Here is a 25,941-nt window from a genome sequence, read left to right on the forward strand (position 1 = left end):
CGCCGAAGATGGCGCGCCGGGAGGCCGACGTGGCGCTCCTGCTCTGCGCCGCCCTGCTGCTGGCGGCGGGCGGCCCGGCGCGCTGCGCCCGCGAGGAGCCGGAGGAGGGCGGCCGCGCCGGGCGGCAGGGGGAGCGCCCCCCGTCCTGCCACGGCGCCTTCGACCTCTACTTCGTCCTGGACAAGTGAGTGCCCGGCCGGCGGCGCGCCGGGTGCTCTCCGCGGCTCCCCGAGGCCGGCCTGCCGCGGGCCTTCCGGGCACGGCGGGCGCCCGTTCTGCGGGGACGCGGGAGCTCCGCGCTCTGCCCCGGGGGGCGAGCAGGCCGCCCGCGCCCCCTGCCCCCGCTCTCGGGCACATCGCCACTTTCCCAGGAAGCGGCGGCGGCGGCGCGGTGGGTGCTGAGCCCGGGCCCTGCAGACCCGCGGAAGGGCCTGGCTGCTGGGGTTTCCCGGGCGCCGGCTGCGGGGGGCGAGCGCGCCGACCGGAGGGGCTGCGCTGCAGCCTCGCGTCCTGTGGCAAGTCGGCGGGCCCCGACGCCGCCGGCGCGCCCGTCCGAGCCCAGCCGCCGGCCCTGCTTGCCGGGCCAGAGAGGAGAGGCCCTGCGGAGGTGGCCGACATCGCGGCGCGCTGGTCCGCGGGAGCTGCGCCGGGTCGGGCCGGGCCGGGCCGGCCCGGGCCGGGCGGCGCCCGAGGGAGTCGCGCAGGGACCGCGGGCGCCTGGCGGCCCGACTCATTTCGGGGGGCCGTCAGGGGCCGGCCGGGCAGAGGCGCGAAGGCAGAGGCGCTCCCCTTCCTCCCTCGCTCGGTGTTTGTTCCCCGCTCAGCGGCTCCAAGCCGGGTGGCCGCTCTCCCTTGCACGTCTAGCCGCGGGCAGCATCATCGGGGGCCCGGGTGAGGCCGAGGGGCGACTCCGCCGGGACCCCCGTTTCCAGCTTCGCCGCGGAGCGGACGGGTTGGTCCTGCGCGGAGGGGGTCCCGTGGGGGTGTCGAGGGAGAGCGGCACGGCAAGGCGGGGGTCGGGCGTGTGATCCCGCCTCAGTCACCAGGTCGCCCCCGGCATCTTCAGAATGCACTAGCATGTGCATCTGCCTGTCATACACATACATATGGGGTGTCTAATACAGCTGTAACTGGTGCAGTGGATCTTTTAAAAATGCTGTTCAGATATTTGACTTACAGAATTCCTTTTAGGGAAGCAAAGCCGGGCAGCCTGTCCTGAAGATATTGTTGCAGTATGATTTTTCAGCCTTGCTGAATGGTGGGGAGGAGCCACGTTGCTCCCCAGACTTTGGCAGAAAAGAGAAGGCTGCAAAGCAGCCTCCCCACCGGCAGCCCACCCCCAGCTTTAGGGGAGCAGCGTGGAAAGTTCAGCAGCTGAAACACATTGGAAGAAATGGTATCTCTGGTGGTTAGGAGGAGAAACTGGGAAAAACCAAATGAGTCATAAAGCAAGTTTGGCAGATGCAATTCTTAAAATATGTATCAGATGCTTGCCAAAGGAAATGGTGTTCTTACCTGCAACATCGTTGTGAGATGCTGGCGGACCTCTGTGGGTGCCTCCCGCCTGCACCCGAGCAGTTTTAGGACCTGAACCTCAGAAGGCCTCTAAGCTTTTCTGCACAAGGCTTTTAATCACGAGTGCCTACCTTTGGCTCCATCGCAGAATTGAGGACCAAGTACAGTGGTACCTTGACTCATGAACACCTTGGTTCATGACCAAATTGGGTTGCAAACAAAAATTTCATGAAAATTTTGATGTGGGTCGTGAACTCCGCATTGGGTGGCGACCGCAATCGCGGCCATCTCCCCACCCCCGTTCCCCCAAGTGAGGAGATGGCCACGATCGCAGTTGTGTTCGTTCATGGGCACGCTCCTGCAGGAACGACGGGCGTGATCTCGGCCATCTCCCCCCCCCACCAGCACGATTGCGCCCATCCCTCCTCCCCCCCCCAGTGCGCCGGGATGACGGGCGCATGCAGGGATGACGGGCGCGCTCTCAGTCGTGCTGGGGGATGGGTGGGGAGATGGCTGCAATCTTTGTTCTTTGTCACTCTGCGTCACATTTTTCTGATTAAAAAAAAATTGGTTACAGAATGGATTAACCTTATTTACATTGAACCTTATGGGGAAATTTAACTTGACTCATGACCAATTTGGGTCATGACCAGAGTCTGGGAACAGATTAAGTTCGTGAGCCAAGGTACCACCACACTACTGGAAGAACATTTCATTTCCTGTCTTTCTGCTATATAACCTCCAGGTGGCATTGTGGTATAGTAGGAGAGCACAATCACACAAGTGAGAAAAGCATTTCTGTTTGCTTTCATAGAATGCTTCACTTTCCCTGCCCAATAGAGACCTGTGGAAAGGGCTGTGTAGACACAGGGGCAAAATGAGAGTGTCCTGACATTGCCTCCAGAGCCTGGAAGCAAGTGTGACTGGGGGCATGTGAGAAACGCCTCGTAGAGAAAGCTCTTTTCCCAGGCAGCGCTTGCGCACTCGAGCCCTGCGGGGCCATGTGTGAGACATCCTGTGTTGCGCTTGGGTGCCACCATGCCTGGCGAGCCCCACACATTCGGAGCAAATGAGCACACAAGCCAGGCCTGGCTTCGGAAGGTGGGGGCTGCTGTGGAGCCATGCAGGGTGTTCATGGGGCTGCGGCGGAGGGGGCTGGCCCAAGACGCTTTCCTGTGCCCCCACGCCCCGCAGAAACTCCACAGGAGTAGGTTTTCCTGGCATGGAGATGCAACGATGGGAAAACCTCTACCTGTTGAATTTGTGGCTCTTCTGTGGTGTCCGGGCCCTGCTGAAATTGAATGGAGCAACTGTTAAGGCTCAGTCCTTTGCACCCCTGCCTGGACGACGCGCAGCCAGTGGGATCCTTCCTGAGGAGGCTGCTGTGGATTGGGAGGGGGGTGGCAGCTCTCCCGGCAGAGATTCCCACCCGGCCTCCCAGCAATGCGCAGGGATGCTGGGCGGGAGCAACAGGACTGCACTTGCCCCTCTCTTGGTTGCCCTTGGCAAGCAGGTGGGGAGGGGCTGTCAGGACGTCTTGATCGCAGCAGCACGGGGAAGGTTACTGTCTTCTTGAAAATATTTCATCATGTAGAAACTACAGGTTATTAGTTCAAAAATACCTTTGGAAACCTTTGGTGGGTGCAGGAGCTGTGCTGTGCAGAACTGGGACGACCATCTGATTGGGGGCCCCCTCATAGTGCTCGTCATGGCGGCATGTCTCACGTATCAGATACCTTGGGGTGAAAATAAGAGGCACAGCAGCCAGACCAGCATCTGTGAGATGCACAGCAAGCAGATAGCAAGCAGAGGCCAGCTGGCTCCAAGCTGCTTTCCCAGGTACATGTCTCTGCTGCTGGAAGACAGCAGCAGGTGAACAACTGGAGGGAAGAAGAGAAGCCCTAGGCCAGTGATGGCAAAGCTTTTAGAGACCGAGTGCAGCCCCAGACCCACTGATTTATCGCAAAGTGCCAACACTGCAATAAAACCTGAATACTGAGGTTTTAGTTTAGAAAAAATAACACAGCCAGTCCAAGCATGCATATATATATGCATGCAGCGCACTGATCGGCCATGGGAAAGCTCAGACAAGTCACAGCTAATGAATGATGTCATTGCCTGGCGCCGCTATTCCTTTCCGAGCGTGCGCATGGCCCTTATGTGCGCTGTTATCCGATGCTCAGCTGTCGGGGTGATGCTGGGTCAACTTGGCTTGCTTGCCGACAGAGAGGGCTGTGGCAAACCTGTGGCACGTAGGTCGCCACCACTGCCATTGGCGATGGCTGGGGGAAGCAGCTGGAGGCGTGGGGGAAGCAGCACGCCCGTGTTTCAGCAGGGACGTGTAGCAGAGGCTGGATGAGAAGCCCTCGTAGTGGCTGCTCTTTGCAGGGGACTCTGTGGCAGCTGAGCACCTGTACCGTGGCGACTGCAGTGATGGGTTTGGAAGTCCCAAGATACCGTAGAACAAGCTATTGTTTCTTACCACGGTCTCTGTAGAGCAAATGTACCACACTCGAACGCCACAACCGGGTTTAGACGACACAAAGGCACGCCATGGTTAAAAAGCCACTGTGGCTTGCTGTGTTGTGCCAGTGTGTCAGCCAGCTAACAGTTGACCTTTCCTTCTCTAACTGATAATCCTTTCCTTTTAGATCTGGAAGTGTCAAACATCATTGGACAGAAATCTATTCCTTTGTTGAAGGCCTGGCCGAGAAGTTCATAAGGTGAAGCGGCGCTTCTCACCCTGCAGAACTCTTCTCACTGGGGCTTTGGGGTCAGTGCTGAGCTGTCCGGAATCTCACTGTGTTTTGCCATGGCTTTGTCTCACAGTCCACTGCTGCGCATGTCCTTCATCGTCTTTTCCTCACGAGGCACCACAGTCATGAAGCTGATGGAAGACAGGCAAGTTCTTCCTGTGCCAAAGGGCCCCTTTGCCAGCGGCGTCTGTGTGCCTCGCACGGCGGCTGTGGGGCACGGGGGGCTGGGCTGCTTTCGGACTGGGCTCGGCAGCTGGTGGTTTGCACTATTTCTGGCTGGTGCTCACAGGCGCTTGTGGTGGGTAGCAGCCCCCTCGAACTGCGCATGAAGTTTACCCCTGTACGCTGGAGTGATGGGGAAGAAGCGTGTTCATTCAGTTGCACCAAAAAGTGTGGGAGGAGCCTGCCCCCTGCATGGGCTTCAGGGCAGACCCTGCCATGATCAACAGGCTGGGTTCTTCCTCGGCCCCAGGTGAGAGCAGGTGCTGGGGCGGAGGGGCTGTGTCCCTGGCAGATGCAGGGCCAACATGTGGGTCTTGTGGAGGAAAGGAGACGTGCCTTGTGGGGCAAAAGAAAAGGGAGGCAGTGCACAGAGCTGTCCTGCTGGGAATGGTTTTCTGTTATTGTTGTGCCTGAGAGAGGCATGCTGGATACATCAGGAGCCCCTCAGTGGCTTAATGCACGCATGGCTTCTGGGCACTTGCATAAATTAGGTAACACAACAGCTGGAATAGTGTTGCTTTAAGACTAATTACCAGGTTGGTTAAAAATAAACAAGCAGCTGATATAAATCTGTGTAATTTGGGAGCTGAATTCATTTTGTCCTTGAGCACCGTGAAGGAAGGGTAAGCCATGATTGTCTGGCGGCGTTTATGATGCCTGATTTGTCAGGATTCGCTTTTGCCAGCTAGCAGGAAGGAGAGAAGCGCTCCAGCAGCCCCTAATTTCTGTGGCCAGCTCAGGAAAAGAACATCTCCCCAGGGCTCCAGTCTACAGGCGCAGGCTTGCTAGAGTCATCCGGTACTCTGTGGAGAGGCACACGCCCTCGTGCTCTCACCTTTTGCCTGACAAGATCGTGGTGACGGCGTCAAGGCGGGTGGCAGCCTTTGGATATTAACTTTGAACACTGAGCAGCCGAATCTTTCTTTCAATAATGGCAACCCAGGACAGAGGCTTTGTGTAAAGCCCAACGTGGAGAGCAGGTGGCCTGCATTCTGCATCCTGGAATCCGCACGACAGTCGCCAGGCGGTGGCGAGAGCTGGCGTGCCTTCCCTGGCTGCCCCAACCAGCTGCGTTTGGGGAGTCAGCGCCCCGGGTGGCCGGAGGCCAGTCATGCACTAAGACTGGATTTGGCAGGTGGCGGGTGGGATGCAAAAGCCCGCACTCCTCTCCGTTTCCAGAAGTCCCCTGCTGTGCTCAGCCTGACTCACGTCAGCGGCGATCAGGTGCTTTGTTTCCTTCGGTGTGAAGATCACCGAGTGCCTCCTGCATGCACAGTCCTCGCCAGTGGCACCAAGCAGACTTGTCTGCCTCTTTTGAAGCTGCCGTGTTTACGCACATTTCCCTGGTGCACACCAACCGCACACTCCCACCACGAAGGACATCACAGGCTTCGGCATGTAAGCTCTGCATGCAGAGGTGCTTGTGTCCTGGCTCCAGGGGTGGCAGCTTGGCTTGCTGCCGCGAGAGATAGCAGCATAATCGGGGTCCTACCCTGCCTTCCCTCCTCCTATAGCTTAAGGAAGAGGAGGGCAGAGACAATTCCAAAGAGAGAGCGATAAAATGGATCCAAGGCATTTGTCCAGATCTGGAAAGGACACACTGAGTGGGTCCTAAGCAAGCGCATGAAGGTCGATGGAGAGAGATTACTGTAAGGTTGGCCTGTTTCACAGTGAAAACAGCAATCCATCTTGCACTGAACAACATAAGGTGGAAGGACGTCTTCCAGGCTTTGCTGACTGAGATTATTAGAAGATGCAAACAATGGAAATTCCAGGCAGAGGCTCTTAGGATGCCTGGAATTAAATACATGTGGGGGCTCCCCTTTAAATCGATTATTTGGCTCAAGCATGGACAATTTTTACAGCTTCTATGGAGCAAGTGTAGGATTTTTGCAAGGAATTGACGACTGACGCCCCTAATTTGGTGAAGACACAAGAGAAGTCTCAAGAAAGGAGAAAGCAGCAACGAGGGGAACAACTGAAGGGAGAAGAAAATATTGAAGGCTGGTGACTGACGTCGTTACCTGCTCATTTCTCCCAAGGATGCTGGCTGGCCATATCTCTGGGAGAAAGGAGGCAGGGAGTTCGACCTCACATTATCGAACTTATGCTGGACCCTACCCCTGACCCTAACGGGAAGGGGGCTTGATCAATACATTGTCCACTCAGTGCTTCAATAGTTAGGGAATATCAAGAAGAGGGGTGGGAAGGTTGGAGGAGGCGGAAGGGGGAGCTCTTGCGATGTAGCTGCTTTCTGCCAGGAGCTGGAGGCAAGTTGGCCTCGCTCCCAGTTGCTGGGCCAGGAGGGCCACGGGAGCAGTTGGCAGAGGGCGGGTGGAAGGGTTGCGGATGACGATTTTTCTGGTCACAGTACAGTCACTTAATACAGATATGAATATTTGTATAATGCTAGTCTGAGAAGACCGGAAGACTGGATTGTGAGCCTGGTGGACGGTATCTCAGGTAGTCTAGATAGAATTTCCTTTAAGAGAAATGCTGTGCGCTCCCCACTGGCAACACGAACACTGCAGAGCGTGCATCAGCCGGCTGCTGACCCACTGCTGTCGGGAGACCCATCAAGGAAAACGCGTGCCGCTGGTGTGGAGCCATTTGGACCAAAGAAACCTTTGGTGGATGCATGGAGCCTCTCGAACCCTCTACTAAAGATTATGCTTTTTTTTCCAAAGAAATTTTTGCTCTCTTCCCATATAGATCATACATTTATTTTAGAGTTACTCGCATCATCATTGCTCGGGATAGATTTTGCACCTATTTTGATCTCTGATCCTGCTGAAGCTGCAATGGCTTACGGATAATAACAAGCTTAATAAATCTATGATGAGAGGTTGAACATTAGTTTCATTATGAACTCACAGGCTATAGGAAAAATCAGAAAAGGATATACATTTCTTTTATGAAATGAATGATACTGATGAAGAAAAATCAACATTGTTATGGTGATATTTGAGAGGGAAATTTGTAATGAAGCCATCAAGATTAAATAAAGAAAAATAATTTCCAAGAAAAACTATATGGTAAAATGGTAGTATTTTATGGTAATATTATTAGAAAAACACAAGAAAACAGGCAGTAAAAAACATTCACTGAATTGCTAGGAGCTAAAGAAGAATTACAAGCTTTAGATATGAGTAAAATTCAAACAGCAGTGGTGTATTTAAAATGTGAGTATTATGAATTTAGAAATAAGAATTCAAATTGGTTAACATAAGCATTAAAGAAGAAAGCTGCTAAAAGCACAGTTAATTCTATTAAAACAAAAGATGGTGTGTTGGTAATTTCTCAAAATAGAAACATAGAAACAGTGCGAGTCAGAAGGGGCCTCCTGGGCCATCTAGTCTGACCCCCGGCTCCAGCCAGCTCTGCTCACAACATGCCCACCATGTGCACGTCCAGCCTGTCCTTGAACACCCTCACTGATGGGGCCTCAACCACCTCCCGTGGAAGCCCGTTCCACACCTTCGGGGTCCTGATTGTCAGGAAGTGCTTCCTGGCATCTAAATGGAACCTTGGTTCCCTAAGCTTTTAATGTGTTTAAAGACTATTGCCAGGAATTGTATAAATCAATAGCACCAGACGTGGATAACATTTTTTAAAACTTAAAAATTCATTAACACTTGCCTGTAGTTTGATGGTTTTACAGCTGATTCCTATAAGATATGTGGGACTCAAATTGTTCCACATCTTTTAAAAATGTGTGATTCATTATTAAGGGGAGATGAAGTACTTGCATCCTAGAAATTATTGAGAATAGTTACAATTTTGAAATTAGGAAATGACAGGGCATTCTGTTCTATGTTTCAACCAATTGCCTTGCAAAACCCAGTTCAGTTTTTAAAATATATTTTAGCCTAAAGATTGAATACTTTTATTACAAAATACATATATTTAGAGCAATATGGTTTATGCCAGGGAAGCATGTGCTAGTCGCGATATGTAGAATGCTAAATATTTTGTATAAGACTAAATTATTGGGAGGGGGGAATGGTGATACTTTCGCTTGATGCATTCAGAGCATCTGATCATGTGGAATGGAAGTACATATTTGAACTTACAAAAATGATAAATATGGGTGAGACATTTATTACATTTATGAAAATTAAACGAAAGTGCATGTTCAGTAGTAACGATTAAAGGTGTGCATTCTGAAAAATTTGAATACTGTGGAGGCACAAGGTAGGGTCATCCTTTATTACCACTGATGAATAAGGAAGAATTAAGCCTTGGCAAAAATTAAAAGAGGAAGGAAAAAGATACAATCGCTTCTCTATTTTCAGTTGGTTTCAAGGCTAGGGAAAGGACATTCAGATAGAAAGAGGTGCCATAAGAGATCCAATCAAATTTGAAATACTGATCTTTACAGCAAAAAGATCATTTATTAGTGTGCATTTACAAGCAATTTCTGCAATATGATTCTGAAACCGAACAAGTTAAAACACGTATGATAAGCTGGATGCAGAACTTTGAGGGATTTTCCTATGAGTGCTAAGAATATGCTATTGAGGACTGGGCAAAGTGTCCCAGGAGTTCTGGTCAGGACGCTTGCTCCAGATGGGTGAGGTGGAGCGTTTATGAGGGGCTCCACGGCCGGCTGCCAAATCGGAACTGCAGAGCACTTCCTTAAGGCGAGAAGCTAACGGGTGGGGCCCCGCAGGGCTCATTCTCGGGACCAGCACTGCTTCACGTTCTTACTAATGACTTGGATGAGGTTCAAGGAATGCTGGCCACGTTTGCAGGTAGCACAAATTAGGTGGGACAGCTAATACCCTGGAAGACAGGAAAAAGACTCAAGGTGATCTTGATAGGTTGGAGTGCTGGGCTGAGGACAATGGAATGAAATTCAGTAGGGACGTATGCCAAGTTCTGCACCGAGGAAGAAGAAACCAAATGCACCATTAGAAGATGGGAGATGCTCGGCTCAACAGTCCTGTAAGTGAGAAGGATCTTGGAATTGCTGTGGATCACAAGCTGGATATGAGTCAGCAATGCGACGTGGCTGCAAAAAAGCTGATTGGGTTGCATTAATAGAAGTAGACCCTCCAAAGCACACGAGTCCTGGTCGCCCTCTGTCCAGTGTGTTGGGCACCCTCTTGAATATTGTGTCCATTGTGAGTGCCTCACTTCAGGAGAGATGCTGACCATCCGGAGAAAATCCAGGACTGGAAACAAAGCCCTGGGAGGAGAGATGGAAAGCCCCGGGCCTGCTGAGCCCAGAGGGGAGAGAGCTGTGGGAGAGGAGACTGCTCACCTCCGGTGCTTGGAGGCCGGTGTGCGGAGCGGGGCCTGTGCAGCCTCCTTTTCTTCCGGTCCTTTGTGTGAATTCCTGATGGGATGCCTGGGCTGCAAGTTGTCCCAGCAGGATGCACCCCTTTTGGGAAGGCTTGCCTGGCCTTGCCGTGCTGCGCGTTATGTGATATGGCTGCCTCTCTGGTGCTTGGTGTGTGCTGAGGAAATGCTCCCTGTTCCCGTTACGGCGTGGTCGCACGTGGTGGACGTTTGTGAGGGATTGTCAATAAAATATATCAGAGCAAATGAGCTTGTTTGCTCAGAAATGCCGAGGGAAGCAGTTTGGTGTGGCAGTGGCAGTCGCTGCAGCCGTGCTGCCAGAGCTCCTCTGCCCGCACAGGGGACCCATGCGGGTGCCCGGCTGGTCAGGGCGCATGGCTCTGGCTCGTGACCACAGCGTCACCTGCAGCCAAGCACGCCCCCCCCCCGTGCCCCCCCTGCCCCACAGAGCTGCTCCTGAAAGGCTTGTCTTTCCTCCCAGGGAAGCCATCCGGCGTGGCCTGGCCGTTCTCCGGAGACAGGTGCCCGGGGGAGACACCTTCATGCACGAAGGCTTCCGGAGGGTAAGTGCTGCCCGCCCTCACCCAGGGTGGATGCCTGCCCAGGCGGCCAGTCTGTGCCACTCCGCCGGACCTGTAACGCTCCTTCCCTCTCTTGCAGGCCAACGAACAGATTCTGAAGGAGAAGCACGCAGGTAGGACGGCCATGGAGGCTCCTGCTGCCCGAGTCCGGAGGGGACGAGCAGCAAGCTGGCTGGGCAAGGGGAGGGCCTTGGGGGAGTCATTGCCAGGCCTGGCAGACACACTCTGCCCCCCTCCCCCAGTGCTTCCCGCTTCGTCCGTCTTTTGTCCAGATAGTTCCTCGCTGAATAGGAAACAGATTCGTGAAGGGCTGGCCCTCGGCGGTGCCCTCGAGGACCGGAAGCCGCCCACTTAGACGCTCCGGGGCACCCGGTGCAGGGCAGGTGGAGCCGGCGGCCCCTTCGCCCTCTCCCCCCTTCCCCCGGTGCCGGTCCTGCTGGGGCAGCTCGCGCCCAGTCTCTCCCTCCTCCCTGCCGCCACCCGGAGTGTGCCTGCTGCTGCTCGAAGGGCCGCCCTACAAGGCTGGGGCGAGCTACTCTCTCTCGGGCAGACTTGGGGGAGCCTCAGGGGCTCGGGCCCTCGCTGGAGCCCCACAAGTTGCAAAGCAGCGCAGATCAACACAGGTGGGGCAGTGCCTGCCCACGTGAAGAGCTGAATCCCAACCAAGGCATCCCCCCTTTTGCCCCCTTCGGAAAATTCCAGGCTCCACCTGCAACCGAGTCTGCGCAGTGGGAGCGATGGGCTCTCTCGGCCGCCCTTCCTCCCTTCCCAGGGGATGTGTGTTCCTGCACTCTGCCTGAGAACCACCCTGCAGGGCCTCCTGCCTGCCCACCTGGGAGTCCCCTCACTCCAGCTGCCACTTGGGCCTGCAGGCTCCACCTGGGGGGTGGAGCTGGAGAGGGCAGCCCCCGCAACACAGCACCACCCCTGAGCTCAGTGGGGGAATCGCCCTCATCCTCTGGACAATGGCTGCAGATCCTGAAATGCCTTCCTCTCTTTCGTTTAACCACACCTGTGAAACATGGCTTTACTCTGAATATTTCAGATAAAATAATGGAGTTTTTGAAAGAAAAAAAATACCCATCTTGTCCAGGCTTCTCAAAAGAAGCAAGGAAAATATGCCCTCTTTTTTATTCCTCTTTTCAAGGTCACCTTGTGTGTCTGAGTCATGAGCGAGACTCTTATTTGGCATTAAGAAAACTGTCAACACTGATCAGTGTCTTTAATTTCAAGCTACAGTGAGAGAGACATTTGAAAATATGTCGAATTATATTAAGAATAGATCCAGTAGTGCAACAATATTTTTAATTGCTGCTTGAGAAGTCCTTTCATGTTGATGCAACAACTTTTGTGAAAGTGGTTTCCTTAAGATTCTCACGCTGGTAACGCTTGGCTTGCCGGGCACCCAGAATTCTCAGGCGCTTCAGTGGCGCACCCACTGCGCAAAACCGAATCCAAACATTGCAGACTCCTTTACATACCGCATCCCATAGTAAGAGCGAAAGGCACGCATCAGCAGCACAAGCCGTGGTTGCTCCACTGGGAAAGATTTAAACATGTGCTTCACTTGATTGAAATCTGCGGAACCTGAAAGTATATCATTCCCAACAGTCCGAATGAACTACTTCAGTGGAGCTTTTGGGAACGTGTGTCCCATTGTTTGTAACGCACTTGTACTTAGTGCGAAATTGTGCTAGATGCGGAGCAAGCCAAGAGGGGCCTTCATGGTCACCCTGCCGCCGGGCTTTGGGCAATGTTATGCTGTGGGATGGAACTGGGGTTTTGTATGAACAAGCCATGGGTGGCACAGTGCAGGTGCGAAGGCCTCTCAAAATCCTCCACGGCAGTTTGGGAGCAGCGGCAGCAGCTGGCACAGCTGCGTCGCAGCCAGCCGGCCGCATGAAGTTGCGTGCACGCTGGGGGCGGGAGAGAGTCAGCAATTCTTCTTGGCAATGGCCAGATGCTGAAGTGTCAGAATCTAGGCTACATCTGCTGCGCCGTATTACTCACCTACTGCCCAGGTAACAGTAACCACCAACGTTGCAGGAATTCAGACAGCAAGTGTGATCTTCGCTCTTACGGACGGGGAGCTGCAAGAGGCTCAGTTTTCTTATGCAGAGAAAGAAGTGAGTCGCCCCAGCACCTCCTCAGATCACGTGGACACCTGCGGGCAGCCCTGCCCGGCCCCTCAGAGATGCTGCGGGTCTTTAATGCTCCCTGTCACCCCTGCAGGCCGACCGAGCACGGGCGCTCGGGGCGACCGTCTACTGTGTCGGCGTGAAGGACTTCAACGAAACCCAGGTAACGCTGAGCTCCGCTGCCGTCCCGGTTGGAGCGGCCTGGGGCGAGTCCGTCATCCCCACGTGCGATGCATGTGGAAGCACAGGCGGGTTCCCGCAGCTGGGAGGACCGGCGGCCTGGGAGCTTTTGGCGTGCGTCTGCACGTGCTCAAAGTCGTCTTGCAGGTCTGATGCGGCCCTGATGGCTGCTTGGCAGCTAAGACAGGGAGCCTGTGCAGTGGCTCTGGGTGCCTCCTCTCCATTCCTGGGGCTGGCTCCTCCGGGGGGCATTTCGGACTCTTCCTTCATAATGAGCCTCTGGGTTGCTCCTGGCGCTGAGTCCTGCTGCTGCTCTCCTGGTGTTCGGAAGTTCTCTGATGTCTTCGCGAGGCACCCTGTGTGCGCAGGCCTGCCGGGGAGTGTGCGCAAGTTGTGGAGCTGGGTTAGCCCTTCTCCCTTCTGGGCACTTTAACCTGCACCCCGTGTCGATGACTGCCTGTCTCTGCAGCTTTCGACCATCGCTGATAGCGCTGACCACGTTTTCCCCGTGACAGGAGGTTTCCACGCCCTCCGAGGGACCATTGATTCCGTAAGTGGGAATTTGCAGAGCTCGCTAAAGCTGCCTTGATGTGCTGAGCCCATGGAAGTTTTCTCGGTCGCAAACGCTGTTCTGTCCATCCTGCAGATCCTCAAGAAGTCCTGCATCGAGATCCTTGCTGCTGAGCCGTCCAGCGTCTGTGCAGGAGGTGAGGGGCGAGAGGCACTGTTACCCGGCAGCAGGGCGCTTCTGCACGCTGCCCGTTGCACAAGGACTCTGGGAGGCTTTGCATAGTGAGGCGGAGGGCCAGGCCTCTCCCGGAAGCAAGGCAAAAGCCCAGGCTAGGCCCTTGGCTTTCCCAGAGTGCCGTTGGCGTCTTGGCACCGTGCACCATCCCTCGCAACTGTTCTCCTCAAACGAGCCAGCCTAGCAGGGAAGGGGTCGAGGAATCGCTCGGGGTGGTGGGACCCTGCAGCCTCAGCTGCCGGCTTGCCATCAGAGCAGTCACCTAGACCTCCACCCGTCGGCCACGCAAAGCAGAGTAAGTAGCGGGTCTGCTGCCAGGCATGAGTGGTGACTTGCGCGTGGCTGTGGGCGAGCCTCCCCTCCGGCCACGTGCAGGGTGATGCTCGCATGGCTGGTGAAGGGTCAGAGGAGGGGGGAGCAGGAGCCTGGGTGGGCAGCCTGGCCCAGCCCTCCTGCCTCAACGTGCTTGCAGGGCCGAGTGCAGTCACGGGTGCGGCTGTGCGGCGGCAGGGACGGAGGCATCGGGGCTGCGGACATGGTCCTTCATGTCCTCGGCCCGTAAACCTGAGGAGGCGCCTCTGGCGGGGGGGCAAAGGAAGGGTGCCTACTCCTCTGCCCTGCTCCCAGTTGGTGCAGCCGTGTTGCTAAGAGCAGGAGCGCTGAGTCTCTGAATTCGTGTGCGACGCTGGTGGCATCCTACACATCCTTTTCCAATCCCTGCCTCTGCGTAGGGTGGGTGAATTATGCCAGGATCCAGGCTAGGTCTCAGCTGCCCCAAACAGTGCAGCTTGGCTGCATCCTGGTGCATTGGATGAAGCTGTCCAGAGTCTGGCAGTCACGCAAGGCTTGATATTTTCTGACCCACCAATTTGTCGCCTCTGATTTGCAGCCTGGTTTGCAGAGCGGCATCTCGCCGCATCCCTTGATTGGAAGTGACCGAGACGTGCAGCCTGCGAAGAGGCTGCCGGTCTGGAGCCAGCAGTCGGGCCTCCGCGGCCACGATGGCGCTCACGCGGTGCTGCCTTGACGGGGGCATCGCGCTGGATGTGGCACTGGCCGGCTGCCTCGGCTCCCAGGTGCGAGGCGAGCACTCAGCTGCTCATCAGAGCACGGGAGCGGAGTCGACAGCGGCCGGCACACACCAGTCCCAGCTGCCCCCTCGCTGCCAGCACTGCCTGCTCGGCTCCTGACTGACCTTTCCCCGCTCGCTGTCTTGTCAAAACCAGCAGTCTTGAGTCTGACAGTAACTAAGGAGGAAAAGGACGCCGACAGAGTCGGGGGCTCAACTCAAGCTGCGGTCACCATTTCTCCAGAACGAAGTCGTTCCTGCTGGGGAGGGGCAGGCCACAGCCTTCCGTCGGGGCTCTGGGAGAGGCCCCTGGGCACTGGCGGGGGCCCTAAGTGGACCTTCTCAGCCTCCTCCCCACTGGGAGCCCTCCTGGGCAGGTGGCCAGAGCATCTGGAAAGGCTGAGGGGCTGGAGGTCGGGCCCGCAGCCGCCCACCCTCTCTGCTGCCCTTCCCAGCCACCCGTGGGTCATGGCCCCAGAAGTGGCCGAAATGGGCAGGCCGATGGAGGGCTTCCAAATTGGCAGCGTCTGCTGGGGGAAGGCCCCCGAGACCCGTGGTGTGTCTGTGCGTTCAATGGGGCACTGGGAGCGGTGTTGGGGGAAGGTACCCAAATTGGCCGAAAACAGGCACTTTTTCGGTATTTCAGTATAGTGCTAACATGGTGGCTCTTCATGGTTCTGAATGTTTGCAGACTTCTCCTGCCTTGGCTCTTCCTTAGCCTCATAAATGCCCGGCCACCCGTGTTCCCACACTGCCGCCGGCGCGTTGCCCTCATTATCGCGTCCGTCTCCTTGCAGAATCCTACCAAGTGGTGGTGAAAGGCAACGGCTTCTATTACGCACGGAATATCGATCAAGTGCTCTGCAGTTTCAAAATCAACAACACGGTCACTTTCAGTAAGTCTCTGGCACCTCCTGTTCTGTCCGCAGCGAAGCAGCAAGAGTCAGGGAGCGCTTCTTCCCCTTCCCTGTGCCCTCCAGCTTCCAGCATCTTGCACTGCGCTCCCAGCGCTCCTGCGCATCACTCGTGATGCCCAGGACTGATGGGAGCAGAATCCCAGGAGACCCGGAGGACACCAGGCCGCTGCAGTGAAAAATGGCGAGGGAGCCCATGGCACTCTCGGAAGCCCGGGGAAGAGCCCGGGAGCCAGAGCAACCAGGCCCGCCTCTGCTCTCTGCTCCCTTGGCAGCTGGACGGGAAGAGGCCCCTGTGTGACCCGTGACTCACTGTCCAAAACGGAGCACGCGGTCCCAGGGGGTCTGCCTGTAAACCAGGTTGGGGCTGGTCCTCCTCTTCCCGAAGCCCAAGAAGTTCAGGGCCAAGCTTCCCAGGTCCAGTTCCCGTCCTAGGAGGTGCTCGGTTGGGGGCCGGGGGCCTGCCGCGAGGGAGGGTGGGGCAGGCAAGGCGGAGGGGTGCCTGGCCCCCTTCCACATGAGTATTTTGGGGATAAAGGATAGACCACCCCCCCAGCCTTGCTCCAATAAACCCGCATCCTTGTTAGGTCTAGGCCAGTCCTTGGACACAGGCCTCTGGGGGCTCCTTCTCCTTGCCCAGTGCCCCCTGCTTCCGGGGGGGGCATGTCCCCCCGCAGGGCCCGCTGCCTCATGGCATCACACGCCGTCTCCGTTTTGTCCCCCAGATGAACGCCCAACCGTGGTCCAGGACACGTACCTGCTCTGCCCTGCACCAGTGATGGACGACGTCGGGCAGTGAGTAGATCAGGCTTTCCGTGTCCCCTCCCCACTTGTGCCCCGCGTGGTCGTCTTCGAGCCATCAGGCTCCGGACGCCTGAGCCTGTGCTGTGCTGCCTCCGTCTGCTTGCGGGAGGCTTTGGGAGGTCAGCAGGACCCTCTTCCGAGCAAGTGGCGCAGAACTGGACTGCGGACGGCATGCAGGCGTGCCGTGGCTGCTCTTTGGGCAGTGAGCCCGTGGCAAGGGGCAAGGGGGCGAAGGGGGCGGAAAAGGGAAGGTCGCACGATCGGGATCCCTTCTTTATACGAGGGGATTTTGGCAGTGGCTCAAACCAGGAAGGGAAGGAACTGGGGAACTAGCAGAAGGGAAAGCAGTCCAGACTGGGGGCAGGAAGGAAGCGGGAATGGGGGCAAGTCACCAAAGAACAAACGGAGGCGCCTGAATCGGAAGAGGCCAGGCGAATGGAGGAGTATCGAGCGAAAGGATGGAAGAGACGGGAAGGAGCCAGTGATGCTTGAAGCTCCAGCCCAGGAGCATAAAGAGGGACCGTGGAGAACAGGCCCGGAAATAGTGGAGAAACGACGCAAAGTCAGGCTAAGGGAAGAGGCGGCGCAGAAAGCTGCCCAGGGCAACCCTCTGGACAGGATCACCAATCGACCAGGGAGTGGGCCTCACCGCACTGGCAAACTGCTTCCAAGTTATCCTCGACACTGGAAGCAAGCCGAACAATCCAAATAAACAATCCCAAAAATGATAAAAACAGCAGTTCAACAGAACAGCCCTTCCATGATTCTGAAAACTTGTTAGCCAAACCGTTCGCCTCCCTCAGCAGCCCACTTTCCCGGCGGTTGTAATGCAGTCTCTCCGTGCCCTAGGGTGGTTTTCCTGCAAGTCAGCATGAACAACGGGCTGACATTCGTCACCAGCTCCGTGAGCGTCACCAGCACACGCTGCGTAAGTGCAGCCCATGAGGCTCCTTCGAAAAAGTGGGGGAGAGGGCGGGAAGGAGCACGTCCTGGGGCAGGGGGGTGCTGCATGTGGCCCCGGCGGCTCCCCTCTCAGGCTGCAGGCCCATGGAACTGGCCCACGTCGCCGTCCTCCGGGCAAGCATGGGCCCCTCTGAACTGCCGGCAGGCCGCGCGGCGAGGCAGAGGCCTGCTCGGGTGCCCAGTGCGGGGTGGCCTGCCCGGCCCCTGGAGCTGAGGGCAGAGCAGAGGGCACTGGGGAAAGGGTGCACAGTTTCTTCTTGACTAGTATCTTCCCCTTTCCCTTCACTCTTCTCGTCAGTATCTTTCCTTTTCACATCATTTGCAGCCTCCACCAGCTTAGCCTTTCCTCTCTCTCTTTCCTGGGAATGGTCTGCTTGACTCACCCTCACTGAGCATCTCTTTTCTTGCACGGTAAGTCGCTTGATGTCCCTCCTGGCCTCTCCTTTGCTCTCTTTCGCCTCTGGGCATCTCTCCATCTCTGGGACATATTTTCTCAAACTGCAGCTTTTGTACTTTAAACTGACTATATTTCTTCCACAACTTTAATCCAGAACCTTGATGTTTTTGTACATTTAAGGACTGATTGCATGGGAAGGGGGCCGCACAAGAGGAAGCCCTTGAAAGACTTTCTGGCCTTTCATTCCAAAGGCAAAATATGTGTTTAAAGGGCTTTTCAGGGCCTTTCAGCTTTCCCCTACCATGGGACTCACTCACTCCTGGCTATACAATGAAATGTAAGAAAAGGACAAGGGTGATGTCAACAAAAACGCATGTGTGGGAAGGCCACTGTGGCTGAGCGGTCACACAGTTAAACTGGCACACAGAGAGAGATTTGCTTTGAAAACACAGCCCACCTTATCTCTGAGGGGTCCGGGGGCTTTGGAGAAGTCAGCACTGCATCAGCTTAAAGCACCCTTTCAAACGCTGCTCCCGGCTGACCCGGGCATCTCTGTCCCGCTTGCAGCACCACGGAACGGTCCTCTTCATCGCACTCCTGGTTCTGTTCCTGCTCCTGGCCTTGGCGCTCCTCTGGTGGTTCTGGCCACTCTGCTGCACGGTGGTGAGTAGGCGTGTTGCACCGGGCCGAGTGGTGCCGAGTGGCCTCCTTGGCAGGCCCATTTCAGAAGGGAAGACACCCCCCGCCCCCGTTTGGCCTGCATGCTTGGCCGCTGCGGAGTCAACACAGGGTGCACCAGTGGGGGAGTGTCCCCAGAAGGACGGGGGAGCAGCCCTCGCAATAGGTGCCCAAACCAGCTGCTGCTAGGAGAGGGATCCGTGGGTCTAGCCACTTCTGGGCAGCCCTGCGGCAGCCCGGGCAGGAGCCCTGCAGCCCGACCCAGTGGCCCATCCCGGTCGGCTGCTGACAAGGGCAGGCTGGCCCTGGGCCTCGCCTTGTGCCAGTCGCAGGGGGCAGTGGCTTCCTCTGAAGGGTGTCTGTGTTCCTGGGTATTAGTACCTGAGGAACAGACGGGGCTGCCTGCCCTTCCTCCGGGGCAGGTGGAGGGTAGCCCCTACAGCAGGGACGGCAGGTGCCAGGCTTTTGGAAAGCCAGCGCCCCAGGGATCGCTGAGCAGGGTGGGGTACCAAAGAGGCGATCAGAATCCATGCCCTGGGTGCCCCCGAGCAGCTTCTGGGTTGTTCTTCTTTTTGGAGTAAGTTTTATTCTTAATAAGCCCAAAAAAAAAAGAAACTAAAAACAACATCAATCATCGAGAACATCGGACCTGCTGGGTCAGCCCCCCACATTTTTTTCTGTTTATGTTAAACTATAAACATATTTAAATCTGTGCATAGTCCCATTTCTTGTTTCTGGATTGTTCTGAAGAAACTTTTGAGCAGAGCCCGCTGGCGTCCCCCACAGAAGTCCTTTCCTGGGCTCCCGGAGCGTTTTTTCCATTCCCAAAGCTTAATTCAGCAAAGCAAAGTTTACGGCATCTGAGCAACTGGCCATCATCCAGGGTCACAACTGCTAGCCAACTCTCAAAAGTTGAATGCTTTCCTTCACATTCTCTGCATTTTGTCATGCTCATCTGCAAAGCATGTAAAAAAATCTAGAAGTTCTCAAAGATACTTATTTGAGAGTACTAGGCAATAAAACAAACCCTTACAAGAGATTAGCTTCTCTTCAATAATTTTAACAATGGAGGAATATATTTGCTTCCGAGATCATTGTGGACAAAAAAATCTAGGGGAGGATGAACAGTCCCTTCCGCTGACATGCAGTTGCCGCCACACGCTCTGTCCGTGCTTGGGGGCCCTCCTGCTGCCTCCCTGATTGCCAAAGGAGGGGCAGCTGGCCTTGCCCTGGAAAGGCTGGGCAGCTCGCAGGCCATGACGAGTGTGTGTGTTTCAGGTCGTCAAGGACCCGCCCACCCCGCTGCCCCCGGAGCCCGTAAGTACCTCATTGCGCATTATAAGTACCCTGGAACAGGGCTGGGGCCGGGATCCTGTCACTTGCCGTGGGCAGGCGGGCGGGCGGGCAGGCAGGCGTGCGGAGCCGGGAGCGGAAGCCTGCTGTGACCATGTCCCCAAACGCCCGCCTCAGCGGGGCAGGGAAGCCGGCCCTCTCCCCGGCCCACCCCGGCACGCGTCTCTCTTCACAGGAGTCGGAAGACGAGGATGGGCTGCCGAAGAAGAAGTGGCCCACCGTGGACGCCTCCTACTACGGCGGGAGGGGCGTTGGCGGGATCAAGCGGATGGAGGTGCTTCCCTTGTGTTGCTGTACCCCCCGTGGTGCACCTCCCGTGCTGCTGGACTCATATGCAGGGCGCTCCCTGGAGGAGCCGCTCGGGGCTGTCTCCACGTGTGCGAGAGACCACAGAGTCACAGAGTCCCAGGACCGCAGCGCTGGAAGGGGGCTGACGGGCATCAAGTTCGCACAGTGGATTTATGTGGGAGTTGGGGACACAGCCTCCGCCAGATCTGCAGGGCGCTTGATGGCCCTGCTGAGCCCCCATCCGGTTTTCGAGGAGGGTCGCTGCTTAATGCAGTTGAATTATAACGGGTCAGTCAGGCTGGCATGCACCGCCTCCTGCCAAGCTCTGTGTGCGTGTTCAGTTTGCAGACAGTCTCTCTCTCTCGCTCTCTCGCTCTCTCGCTCTCTCGCTCTCTCTCTCTCTCTCTCTCTGTGCTATAGAGAGAAAAAAGAGGCACATGGAGTTAAATGGCGAGGAAATACCGCAAGTACCTACTGCGGCATTTCATCCGGATATTTTTCCAGTTAAAACCAGCTGCCTTTTCCCCTGCTAGTTCACGGTGTCTTGTCGCAATCAGGTGAGATGGGGTGGCAAAGGGTCAACGGAGGAAGGCGCGAAACTGGAGAAGCCGAAAAATGCCGTTGTCAGACTGCCAGAGCAAGAGTATGAGCCCTGGGAACCCAAGCCGAAGAAGTGCAGCCTGCGGAAGCCGCCCCCGCCGGGCGAGTGGTATGCCCCCATCAAGGTAGGGCATGCACTTGATAATACAGCGAACTTGTTTTAATTTTTGTTTTTCAATTCCACAAGCATTACAGGAGCATCCAGACATAAGCATGCAATGCCAGCCCGAGTCTTTCCCCCTCCACCCCCGCAGATACTCCGTGTGTAGGTACTTGGTTCCAGGAAGGGGGGTCACGGTGAGGAGGCGTGTGCAGCATCCCGGCTGGAGGCAGCCGTGGGCCGCTCTCCCTCCAGGGCGGCTGCCATGCCAGGGCTGGGGAGCAGGGGGCCGTGCCGCCCCTCCTGGGCCCACGAGGAGGAGACGCTCCTCGGCAGCAGGTGGAACTGCACCTGAGGAAAGGCGAGGCACCTCGGTGCGCTTCCGCCGCTTCCACTGCAACTTGACGGTGCTGTTTTGAGCCAGCACTGGCCAAGGCTCATGGGGGTTGTAATCCGAAGTGTCTGGAGGCACCGGGGGCCCACCCAGGCCTCTAGGCCTCCCAGCATTTTCAGGCCACAACTGCGGCAGCCAGTCAGCCGCAGTTCGGCGCCCAGCTGCCCTCGTGGATATGGCAGAACGGCCGTGCTTGTCGTTGCAGGGCAAGCTGGACGCCATCTGGGCCCTCATCCGGCGCGGCTACGATCACGTCTCTCTTCTGAGGCCGCAGCCAGGAGAGCAGGTAAGAGGCTGCGCCGGCCCTTCCTTGTAGTCAAAGCAGCCCTCTCTGTTCGCTGCCTGTTTCCCAGGGACAGTCCTCAGCTAGGCTTCCGCTCGGTGCCTTGGTGCTGCCCGCAGAAGGAGTCTGCGGCTCCGAATCGCACTGAGGCCAAAGGGCATCCTGGGGCCGAAGGACTGCAGGTGAGCGGAGCCACTGTGTTCTCGGCAGCACCCATGTGAGGGCCACTCGGGCAGGCGCAGGCAGCAGCAGGGGCCACCCCGAAAGGCTCCTCCTCTCCCTGAACCCACTCATGGGCCGCCTGGTCCCCTGGCTGGAGGTGTCCATGTGGGGAGTGGATCGCGGGCTGGACCGGGGCAATAAACGCCCCCTTACGTGTGGGAGCAGCCCTGTGCACTTGGGGATGGTCACAGGAAGCCCGCGCCATAGGGGCTGTCCTGTCCATGGATCCGGAAGAGCCAAGCAGCATCAGGCCAGTTGTGCGGACCCCCTTCCTTGAGAGTCAGGGGTCACCAATCACATCCAGGAACCCACAGATGAGTCTGATTCTTGGATCCATTTTAACAGGGCCTCAGGTCTGGGCTCTGCTGCAAGGCTGCCTCCGCTGCCATGTGTGATTGGCTGGACGGGGGGCGCCCCACGGCTGCGCCATGAATTTCCCGCCGTATTCTGAACCAGGAACTGGACTTGGTGGGGGCGGGGAATGTCCAAACCACGACGGGGAAACGCGGTCCAGCTCCTCTCCCTCGTTCTCTGCAAGTGCTTGTTCGCGGCTCCTGCTGAGGCGTTTGCTGAGAGCTCAGGCTGAACGCTCCGCTCCAGGGATGGCGGGCGACGGCTGACTGGCGCCCTCGTTGGCCGCCCTGCCCAGGGGGCGCTCAGGCGGGCAGTCGACACTGAGCCACCATGGCTGCGGGCAGGCTGCCACCCGTCCCCATCTCTGGTGCCGGTCAGACGGTAGCCAAGGGAGAGAGGCCCCCAGTCTCAGTGCTGGGCGGCATCTGTGGTCGGGAGGGGAGGGGAGGGGAGGGGAAGCCGTCTGGGGCTCCCCGAAGGGAACAGGCAGGAGACGGGCGGGCTGGTGGAGGCGGGCGCAGGGCGGGGGATCCAAGGGGCCTCGGAGGGAGGAGGCGGCCAGGGCCACGCGCTCTTCCCTGGAACTGTGGGACTAGTCAGAGCTGAGGACTCTTCTGCGTTCAGAGTTAGCCAAGCAGGAGTAGGTCTGCATTTGCCGCAGTAGAGACCTCCAGAAGGGCTTCCAGCCCTAGAATTGACCGTGGGTACGGTGGGGCTTGGCGGGGCAGCGTGTGGGCCAGCTGGAGCAGTCGGAAGGGCCGTCCCCCCCAGTGTCCCTGAGCCATGGGCAAGCCGCAGCCATTCCTTGCAAACCAAGAAGAGCCGGGCCTCCCCGCTGGGGGCCCCGCCTGCCCTCTCTCACCCACCGGTTGCAAGCTGCAGGCGCAGGAAGGCTGCTTCACCAGGACGCTGCATCGGCAGCCCGGAGGAGAGCAGAGGCCGGGCAGCGGAGGAACGCCACCGGCAAGTGCCCCGGGGGTAGAAGCCTCCTCAGCCTGAGGGCAGCGTTCCTTTCCAACGCACCTCTTGCCAGCTTGCGTCATGGCTGGCCGGCCGGCCTGCCTGCCTGCAGCCTCTTGCGGATTAACGCTTGCCGGTGCTCTGTGAGAAGCATGCTCCACTATGCATTTCAAAACCTGCACAGGAAATGCCCTGCATTCTGGCGCACCAGGAGCCTCAGGGGAAAGGCAGCCTTCTGTGCCCCCACGTTCTTGTTTGCATGAAACGATTTGAAAAAGCCCCTCATTTCTGAAGCTGCTACTGTGGAACTGAGGCAGTGCCACGCCGGCCTCTCCGTAGCAGATTCTCACGCGGACACCGGAGAGGATCGCCACGTGAGGATGGTGTTGCCGTGGGGCTGGCCGTCCTCACCAGAAGCCCGCTCAAGCGAAGCAGGGGCAGCACCTGGCGAGTGGCAAGCTGAGGGGGGCCACCTCTCCAGCAGCTCTCACTTCTGAGGGGCCCTTTTCCATGGCATTCCTGCAATTAGAAGGGTGCCTGCCAGACAAAAGCTGTCTTTTCCAGGTCTTTTTGTGAGACCTGCTCAGTTTTGACTGGAAAAAGAGTTTTACTTCCTCTGTATGATTTTTATGTTCTCCTGTCCCTGGCATGCATAATTTTATTGAAAATGATTATCAAAATACTCAGAGGCAGTTTGAAAGGAGCGGTCGTCAACGGCATCGCCACTGAGAGCTGACTTCAAAGCCCAGGAGGGCCCCACGGGGGCCGAGGAGCGGCCTGCCTGCCAAGCTCACTGTCTCCCATGTCGGCCGACTCGGTCGCCCAGGGAAGCCCCCGAGGGGCACCAGTGCACCCCACCACGCTCCTCCGCAGTGGGCTGCAGAAGGCTCCTGCCCCCAGTGATGGGGCGTTGCCAGGACCAGTAGCCACTGACCAGTAGCCTTCTCTTCCGAGAGGGGGAAGACGCCTCCAAGACCTGTCCAAGATGGTGGCTAACGCTGCCTCTTGTGGAAGCAGGTGAAGCAGCTGTCCCAAATTTCCTACTGCTCAGCTTGGGATGTTCCCAGATTTCAGCATTATGAGGAGGGGGAGCCATCACATCCCCCCTTTTGCTCACCTTTTTCTAAACGGATAGTCCCAAGCCTTGTAGCCTTCCCTGCTGGTGTTTTTCAGCTCATCTGCAAAGCTGAATTTTGATCTCTCGAAGTCTCATCTGCTGGGAATATTCCCAAGCTAACAGTTGCAATTCAGGCTTCCTCCAACCATCTTTTGCAAGGGAAGGTCCTGCGAGGAGTGCTGAGGTGACCGGGCTGGGTGTGCTTCAGTCATTTCAACTCAGCCGCATTTTCCAGGAGAAAGGCAGCGCTTGGCCTTTAGTTTACTCTACTGTCTGACAAAGCAAGTGCTGCGGCAGAGACTGGCAATGGCTGATGCTGCCCATCACTTTAACCGAAGTGGAAGCAATGCGATGCGATCTACGGGATCCCTTTTGATTATAGTCTCTGAATACGTTTGCGACGGGTGCTTGAGGGAGGCAAAGTGCAACAGAGCTGATGCTCGGCAGCCGTCTTCACAAGCAGATGCATCCATTCCTGTATGAAGCCACGCATTCAGTTTTTTGAAATTGGCATTAGCAGAGGTAAAAAGGCTGGTTTTATTTACAAAGCAATCTGAAACATTACTAATGTGTCCTTGTTGACTTCAGTTAAACTGGTGCCCTTTACATAACCCTGGCTTCCCCTCCTGACTTCCTCGCACCAGTGTGCATCAGACCAGTGTCAGTCCACTTTAATGTAAAAAATCATTGAGGACAGAGCTCAGTCCATCCCATTCCTGTAGCAAGGCCAGGATGCTTTGAGGCGGTCCTGGCAGTCAGTTTTGAGGCCAGGCACTGGCACAGAGCAGCCGCCTGAGGACCTCGGGCCTGTCCAGCTGAAAGTTCCCAGGCACTCCAGCAGTCCAGATCCTGGTAGGTCAGGCAGATCTCTGGCTGTTGTGAGCGGTGGAAGCCGCTGCCGTCTCAGAGGGGAGGTCAGCTGGACAGAAGGATGCGTGGTCCCCACACCTCGCGGAGAAAGTCCACGAAGAGCAATGCCCCTTCGTGGATTCTCTGGGTCTCGTGTCTGATGCGTTGCCACACCCGCACAAAGGGTTGGGATCTGGTCCGGGTCCAGCGAGACCACCGGCTGGCATTCCCTGCTGCGCTCATGACTGTTGCGAGCGATATCGGCAGCAAGAACGTTACTGGGTCTGCAGCAGATAATCTGTCTTTTCACTTGCACAGGGCCGATGCATAAATTTCACCAGAGTGAAGTCCGATGGGACCGTCGTCTCGTACAGCCCGGCCCAGCAGCCTCCAGAGCGGCCCGCTGTCAGCCATGCTGCGGGACACGCACCCCCTCCGGAGCCAGTGCAGCTCCCTCCCCGCAGGCAGCTGCCCCGCGGCCCTCCCCCTGCACGGCAGCCCCCGGGGCCGCCCCCATCACGGCTTCCTCCTCCGCTTCTTGCCTAAAGCCCAGGAACCGGGAGCACCTGGACGCAGTTCTTCTCAGAGCCCAGCATGAGAAGCCTGGGCTGGATGCCGAATTTGTTGCTGGTCAGCAAAATCAAAGCAAACTTCCAGGTGTCCGTTGAGAATGTTTAACTATATTTATGCCACATGTACCATAAAAATATTCCTTGCTTTCTTGGATCTACTGGGCCTAGGACAACATTAGCAAAAATAGCTAGTGGGGTGAGAGCTAACCTGATGCATGTGCTAGACCTCCGTGCCCGTCGTATGTCAAGGGTTGGATGAAACATGCCCTCGGCCAGCCCAGCGGGAAGCGGCACCACTGTCCCCTGCGATACAAGCGTGGCTGTCCCCGTCAGCAGTCCAAGGCCGCGCGAACGCGTCGCTCCGTCGCCCGGGGTCTTCACAGCAACCTGCCCCGCTGTGGCGCTGACCCTGGAGCTGCCTCCGGGGCCACTGAGGAGCGGCACGGTTCACACGACGCCTGCAGGCCCTTCAGGGTGAGGCTTCGTGTCGGCCGTGGCCAGGAGCCCATTCCGAGAGGCTGAGCGGATGCCCTCTGAGCCTCCGGCGTCACCGCCGCTTCCCACAGCCCCGGCGCCGCGCAGC

General features: G+C 56.9%; 1 protein-coding gene across 1 annotated transcript; it reads left to right on the forward strand.

Annotated features, from left to right (window-relative positions):
- The first annotated feature begins 8 nt into the window (after nt 1-8).
- Nucleotides 9-25,598, forward strand: ANTXRL (ANTXR like). Its single transcript, XM_044448226.1, has 18 exons — nt 9-184; nt 4,167-4,238; nt 4,345-4,416; nt 10,279-10,360; nt 10,458-10,491; nt 12,425-12,504; nt 12,611-12,679; nt 13,166-13,246; nt 13,343-13,403; nt 15,308-15,406; nt 16,150-16,219; nt 17,078-17,156; nt 18,156-18,251; nt 19,545-19,583; nt 19,795-19,893; nt 20,465-20,632; nt 21,207-21,287; nt 25,105-25,598. Exons 1-18 carry the CDS (start codon nt 9-11, stop codon nt 25,330-25,332), a joined length of 1,686 nt encoding a protein of 561 aa, XP_044304161.1. The 3' UTR covers nt 25,333-25,598.
- The last annotated feature ends 343 nt before the right edge of the window (nt 25,599-25,941 follow it).

The sequence above is a fragment of the Varanus komodoensis genome, unplaced genomic scaffold, assembly GCF_004798865.1.
Source record: "Varanus komodoensis strain SLA01 unplaced genomic scaffold, ASM479886v1 scaffold54, whole genome shotgun sequence".
In the NCBI taxonomy this organism is placed as follows: Eukaryota; Metazoa; Chordata; class Lepidosauria; order Squamata; family Varanidae; genus Varanus; species Varanus komodoensis.

Coding starts and splice junctions, on each gene's coding strand:
- ANTXRL (XM_044448226.1), top strand. CDS start 9: ATGGCGCGCCGGGAGGCCGACGTGGCGCTCCTGCTCTGCGCCGCCCTG. Junction 185..4,166: donor CTCTACTTCGTCCTGGACAA/GTGAGTGCCCGG, acceptor CTTTCCTTTTAG/ATCTGGAAGTGTCAAACATC. Junction 10,492..12,424: donor TCTGAAGGAGAAGCACGCAG/GTAGGACGGCCA, acceptor CCAACGTTGCAG/GAATTCAGACAGCAAGTGTG.